The sequence below is a fragment of the Glycine max genome, chromosome 7 (assembly GCF_000004515.6).
Source record: "Glycine max cultivar Williams 82 chromosome 7, Glycine_max_v4.0, whole genome shotgun sequence".
Lineage (NCBI taxonomy): Eukaryota > Viridiplantae > Streptophyta > Magnoliopsida > Fabales > Fabaceae > Glycine > Glycine max.
In genome coordinates this window covers 37001722-37009251 of record NC_038243.2, presented here as the reverse complement: position 1 = coordinate 37009251, position 7530 = coordinate 37001722, and the positions used below count along the sequence as shown (strand labels likewise).

General features: G+C 32.0%; 1 protein-coding gene across 1 annotated transcript; it reads left to right on the top strand.

The window, feature by feature from the left end:
* The first annotated feature begins 6130 nt into the window (after nucleotides 1-6130).
* On the top strand, nucleotides 6131-6940 carry LOC100306584 (RALF domain-containing protein). The gene has a single exon (NM_001250168.2). The coding sequence runs from the start codon at nucleotides 6236-6238 to the stop codon at nucleotides 6569-6571; it is 336 nt and encodes a 111-aa protein (NP_001237097.2). The 5' UTR covers nucleotides 6131-6235; the 3' UTR covers nucleotides 6572-6940.
* The last annotated feature ends 590 nt before the right edge of the window (nucleotides 6941-7530 follow it).

Genomic DNA, 7530 nt, shown 5'->3' with positions numbered 1-7530 from the left:
CTTAATATCCAATTTGGCCCCTAAATTTATTTTATGTGCTCAATTGAGTCCTTTGGTTTTTGTAGTATGCAATTGGGTCACTTTGTTTGTAAAACTTACCCAATGGGTCCTTACCGTCAGAATAAGACAAACATCACTAAGTGGGTGTATAGGTGGCTTATTGATTTTATTTTAATAATGTTTTGGTCTTTTTCTTCTTGGTCATCCCCAAATTGATGCATCGAAAAACTAGGGTTCCTCCTCTACCTCATTCTACTCGATTCCTCCCTTTGCTCATCCTTATCGAATTGAATTTCGAACTTCCAAGGTTCTTCTAGTGGCAATGACATGTTGAGGAGTGTCTCTAGTGCTGAAAGAGGAAGAATTGTGCCACCAAGAACTGCAAGGAGCTTTGTGTTATTCGAACAACACACACTACCAGATATAATGGGAGGCAATTTTGGGGATGTCCTAACTAGGTGAGTTTTTCTTGAACAATTTGGTCATTTCTATATAATATTATGGCTTTGATTCATGTTTAATTTGTAGGTTTTTTCCATTGAAAACATAGTGGGAGTAATAAACTTGGATGCAATTTTTTTTTATTGGTGTTCAGTTGAACTAAATGATGAAAAAGACTTGGTGATTTTCCAACAAAGGAGAAAGATCATGAAAGTTAAAAGTTCATTGAAGGAAACCAAAAAGTGGTTGAAGTTATTCATTGCAATGTGGTGTTTTCTTGTACTGGTGAATGCCATTTTGATGACATTAATGTGGAACATAGGAGGTAGAGATGGAAGAAATTTGTACTTGAAGTAGAAAGTAATGTATTTTGAAGATTATAAGAGGTAGAGATGGAAGGAATCTTTACTTGAAGTAGAAAGTAATGTATTTTGAAGATGATAGGAGGTAGAGATGGAAGGAATCTGTACTTGAATTAATTGATATCATTTTGAAGTTGATATTGGTTCATAGTTGTAAAATTCTATGTTTAGATTAGGTGCACCCATATGTTTTGTTTAGTAATGTATTTGAAGTCATTGTTGACAATATGGACCTTTTGACAAGCTTGTATTGGTTCACAATTGTAGAATATGCTATGTTTAGATGAGGTGCACATGTAGGTTTTGTTTGGTCATGTATTTGAAGTCATTTTGTAATAGATATTTTGATGGGTTAAATTAAATAAGGCCTTTTGATATTATAACAAACCTTTTGATGTTGTGACAAATTTTTGTAAATGACAATAAATTTCTAACACTATTAAGCACAACAAATAACCAATAGTAAATATAATTTATAAACAACCCAATATTTTGATGGTTGAAAAATAAATTTCAATTGTACTCCAAAATACATACCAAGGAGCATTACCAAAATAAATTTCAAATGTATCCTTAAAATAGATAGAACTGAACATAACAACATTCAAACAGTGCAATAGAACTTAACTAAAACTAAAGTAATGTTCTATATCAAGACATTACAACCTAAAACACTTTTGAAAGTCATATTGAAGCATCATGGCTTCCACCAAGGTCTTTTAGTTGGCAGCTTCTTCCCTATTAAGTTGATGTTCAATGGTACAAATGTATATGGTTGGGTTGACTGAGATGCAACAACTTGAATTGAGGTAATGGATTGTCTTTGGCTAGGATATGTGGTTTGGTTTGTGTCAGAGGTTTGGGTTTGCCTAGGCACATTGGTTTATGCTGTTGTTTGGGTTTGGGCTTGCCTAGGCCCATTGATTTGTGTTGTTGTTTGGGTTTTTGCTTGACTAGGCACAATGGTTTGGGTGGTGATTGGTTTGGCTAGGCACATTGGTTTGTGTTGCTGTTTGGCTAGGTTGTGGTGTATTCATTGGTGCATCCTTGCAAGTTGATTTGTCATGCCCAAATTGAAGGTAAATGCTAATTTTTTTTTGCACACCAATCTTTCTGATCTTTATGCCATCAATAGTTTTTTTCCCCTGGTTCTTGAATTCTTTTCTTCTAGGGTTGACCCAACATCTTTTTCTTTGGTGGTAGGACATCATTGCACCATGTTCTTTTCCACAATTTTGTCCCATTTACAGCATGAATAATTGGTGCATAAACACTCTCATATGCCTCTTTCCTAAAACATGTAAGGATGCAGTCTCTTGGTTCCTGATTATTAAATTTCATGGATGAAATTGCATGACAACAAGGGATTCCACTTAACATCCATTTCCTACAGCTGCAATCATTCCCCTTGATGAATAAAATATATTAGGCTCACAGAAGGGTAGATGTACCCTACGCAATAGTAACAATAGATTTGAAAGTCTGGATTTCAAACCCAAAGGATTAGTTGTATTCTCAATTAATCAAATTTATTAAACTAACAGTAAAGATGATTAAAAAGAGGATTTAAATATTTTTATGATTTTGGTTTTTATAAGAACAAATAGATGGATATAAAGAGAGGTTTTGAGTTATAATAAGAGTGACCATGGGTTATGACTCAATAGTATCAATTTTTTCCCAATCTTAGTCCTAATGAAATTCTTTCCCAAGTTAATTACCGATTCCCAAAATCAACTAAAGCCTACGATCAAGTTTAAAAGATGCGTTTTGCGTTAAATCAATAGCCCAATAATCATGGATCTATCAATTTAAGTCAAAATATAAAGTCAATTTTAGGGACGATTAATTAAAGATTAACTAATCTATTAGAAATTACTTAAACAGTTTGACCATGCAATTTGGTACAAAACATTCTCTACTTAGATCTATCAATTACATGCATATGATCACTATTATGCAATCGATTGAGTATTAAAATGATAGGTTCCAAATAAACATTAAAATAAAAAGAAAATTAATTAACATAAAACAATGAGAAATTTCATTAAGAATAAGGAGAGGAGTGCATTTGAATAATTACATTTTAACCCTTGGACTAGGGAGACTAGCCATTCATGATTAGAGCAAAATTAATAATCCTATAAAAATTAATCATAGACATACCAATAGGCAGAAACGATGATCATGATTCCTCCTAGTGGTGTTGTCTACGCTTTTTAGCTCTCAAAATTCAAATTCATTAAAAGATAAGAATAAAACTTAAGATTAAACTTAGAATTTTACAAAGCCTAAAGACTTACTTATATATGGCTTTCTAAATATATCTACACGAAAAGGTGCACCATGATCGTAGTAAAAAATAATGCTGAAGCCTTGGGCCATTATGGATTGACAATGACCCTCTTGGCTGACCATGACCCTTATGATTTAACCACGGTTATTGTTGGATCTTGACGCTGTTTTGGAAGGGGCTGCCATCACTTTATTGTGGTCATGCCGATTACTATGGTCGTGATCAATGTACCATAACTGTGATCAAGTGCAGAATCTTCAAATCATCATAAATTTGTGTAATTTTTAACTCTTTCACTTAATTGAGCGGTTGTACTTCTACAATACAAAATTAATGTCCAAATGTGATTTCTACCAAGAAAATATATGAAAAATGGCACAAAAGATCATACAAAATACTATTCAAAAATGATTTATTACTCCTTCAAGTTGACAACATATTTATCACCTACATAGGTGATGTGCCTTTCTTCAAATAGTCCTTGTCCATCTTACCTACAAAATGCACACATAAGTAAGTACTGCAGTAGTGGCATAGGCAAACAAAATGACACATAAATAATGATTGAAGCAATTACAATGGTAACCATGGACTATTGTATGATGACTTTAGTTGGAATCTCTTTCTAATCTTAGGTAGAATGCTTCCTTCAAAGTTTGCAATACTTTATCTATTTTTCTTCCATCTCTCCATTAAGTACAACTTGATGTGCTCTAACATAAAAACTACATGCTTAGATTTGGCCTAAACTATAACACTGTTATCATATTAAAAAAGTGTAAGAAATATGACAAATCCATATAGTGTAACCAACATGCATTTTTTCACTAACTTACCTAGGTGAAATCCCTATCAAACACAAATATACATAATTATTAATAGATTTAATTTCCTTCATTATTCTCTCCCATGCATTAGGATATGTTTCCCTTGTTGCTTTCCAAATTAGATCCTTTAATTTCTTGCCTAGAAGCTATTTTTTAAAATTATTATACATGTGTCAGACACAAAATATATGCTCAGCTCTAGGCAACAACTCTACAAGTGTAGGCACCAAACTCTAAACAAAAATTACACCATTCACGAATGTATATCATAAAAACATAAAAAAAATGTTGAGGATAGTGTTTGTTACCTTTTGTCTATCAATCATGAATGTATATGTATTATATTTTTGTGGACCACCCTAATCATTGATTAGCATTTGCAAAAACCATTTCCAATTGTCATATGATTCCTCCTCTGCCATAACATACGCAATTGACACCATCTGATTATTTGGGTCTACACCAACAATTGCTAGAATGAACCTTCCAACATTCTTTTCAGGAAGCAACCATCCAACCCAATGACAGGTCTTGACATAAGGAAACTTTCCTTACATGCTTGCAAACAAAACATATAATCTCTAGAAGGTTGAGGACAAATTACTATTTGGATTTTCCAATTGACTGTCAGTTCCTTATACTCCCTCAACTTGAACCTTTATTGTTGACCCTTTGTTAGCATAAGGTAATGCATTAGTATAGTCATAAATCCCGGTGAACTATTTTTGAATGAACCTTCCACCTCCATTTTTGCAGAAATTCAAGCTTTTTGTGCCATAGCCCTTGATATATCAATATCGCATTTTTTCTGTGCCTTTTAACGAACCCTAATCTCCAAAATGATCCATTACTTGAATGAAGATTTTTCTCAAATAAAGACTCCCTTGGTTCTGAGAATGAGTTTTCCCATAGTTTTGACTCACAATTTCCCAAACTAGTGCAAACGACAACATTTTACAATTGCATATTAAAATAAAATAAAATATTATCATAATATTACAAGTCATCAATTAAACCAATTAAAAAATATCCAACAGTGGCCACATATGGTAGGTTTATCGACATACTTAACAGAGCAAACACTAAGGACCCAATTGAGTAAATTTTACAAACAAAGAGATTAAGAGACCCAATTGCATACTATAAAAACTAAAATACCCAATTGAACACATAAAATAAATTAAGTGACCAAATTGGATATTAAGCCTTAAATGATTTATAAGATAACCTTTTTGTAAGATTGTTTTCATTTATATTTTAATATTAACATTAGTTTTTTTAGAAACATAGATAACCTCAATGGAAAATAATTTTGCTTAAGCTAAATATGATTATTATAGGCAATAAAATCTTCCCTTCATATATTTAATATAATTACATATGAAAAACTCTTAAAGGGATTGATTTAGTTTAGTTGATTGAGAAATATGCATAAGTTATTATAATCCTCCTTTATCAATTTTTGATTCTTATGAATAAATTTTAAAAAAAAGTTGAGAAATGTGGATGAGTTATTATAATAATCCTTTATCTATTTTTGATTCTTATAAATAAATTTTTAAAAAAAACTTGTATCAATTAATGCACACGTTGAGTGCTTACTGTCCTTTTTCTTATATTTGTATCTCTCACCTTTATAGATAATGTTATATAAATGGAAAAAAGCTAATCGTGCATCCCAAATTTAAGGCGTACGAGTGGAACAAGGAATTTTTTTTTTTTGATAAACTGACAATTGATGTAACAAAGAATAAAAAACAGAAATGAAATAAAATATGAGATAGAAGCAATACTAGGTATATAATAATCCTATACAAGCTCCTTCAAAAAAATAAATAGTCTTATAAATGTTTAATTATCATGCATTTCTCATTTTAGTATCTTTCATTGCAAATAAAGTCATTATTATTTAGAGAAACACGTAATTCCTTTCAATTTATAGCAACTTCACCATGCATGGCAGTCATGCATTTGAAATATAAAGTATAAACCACAACACATGATCTCTATCTAGCATATATAGAATTAATTCTAAGTCACAAAGAGCATAAGAGAAAAAGCAGGAGCAAGAATCGGGCACTGCCCAAAATTACGTTAAATCACAAGTAACAGCCACGAAAATCTATCCTTTTTTATCCCTAGAAACTAACTACCTACTCAACTTTTTTCTCCTATATCCTCTTCTTTCCCCTCCTACACAAGGAAGGACAGCGATAAAATCAGCCCTAAAGGCTCTTCTCATTCTCTTTTACATTCCAAAGCCAAAAAAAAAAAAAAAAAAACTCACTACCCTACCCTACCCTTTTGAAATGAACTTCAAACCCTGGCTCTCTTTCCTCCTCTTGGCCCTGGCCTTGGCCATGGTGGCTGAGGCTTCTAGTGTTCATCATGAATATGGCTTTCATGGTGCTGCTGTGGTCCATGATCTCATTGGAGATGACAATGAGATGTTGCTTGATTCAGAGACCAATCGTCGAACGCTCGCTGGCCGGCAACAGTACATTAGCTATGGTGCCCTAAATGCCAACAATGTGCCATGTGGTAACCGTGGAAGATCCTACTACAATTGCCAGCAGAGGGGTCGTGCCAACCCTTACAATCGTGGTTGCACGCAAATCACACATTGTGCTAGAGACACCAGCTAGATGAACAAGTGATGAAGCTGGAAAGGGAGATATATGATATATAATTATGTTATATAATAAGTATTAATTGTGGCTGGCTTTTGTTCTATGGATTAAGATTCTAGAATAACTTATGTGAGTTCTTGTCACACTTACCTATATAGGCTTCCCATTGAACAAATTTTATTTTAATTTGTTGGGGAGGTTATTTAATTAATTGTTTGTTTGTTTAATTTTTGAGTGTGTGTCGATGCTAATGTGATATGCGGACCGAATTGGTCCCTCTCTCTATATATTCTTGTTATGTAGTCTATGTATAATTCTTTTCCTCTTGTTCCAAATATAGATGGAGCTTATAGATAAACATCTAATAAATTAGAGAGATACGTAGCTAAAGCTTGTCGCATTATATTCTTACTTTTATAAACGCATACTAGTAATTTGTATTTGTCAATACGGAAGACAAATTAATAATTAATGTCTGCTAGCTGATGTTAAGTTTTCATTGTTTCTGTAGACAATACCACATAATCATGTTCTCACATATATAATTAACCATTTCGTTTCAATAATTTGAGTTATGCATATAATCATATTCTTCTTTTCTTGTTTTCAATTTGATATCCCTTTCTCGCCTCCAATATTATCCAAAAAAAAGTACATTATATTTTTTGAAGACTTCCTTCTAAAAGCACTTGAAAATAATTATTCGCATGCACATTCATCCCTCATTATATAATAACCTATAATCTTTTTTAATTTTTTTATCAACATGATATTAGTACTGAGCATTTATTAGTTTTGCTGATAATTATTTTTTATCAAAAAATCTAATTGATCTTTAATGAGATCTTTTTTTTTAATTATATTTTTTTTATCCATAAAATTCGGACTAAGAAGATCTTGCTTAAAAAAATCAAATCAGTATCACTCAGAGTATCACTCAGACTAATAACTAGTTGATTATTCCCCTTCATTAA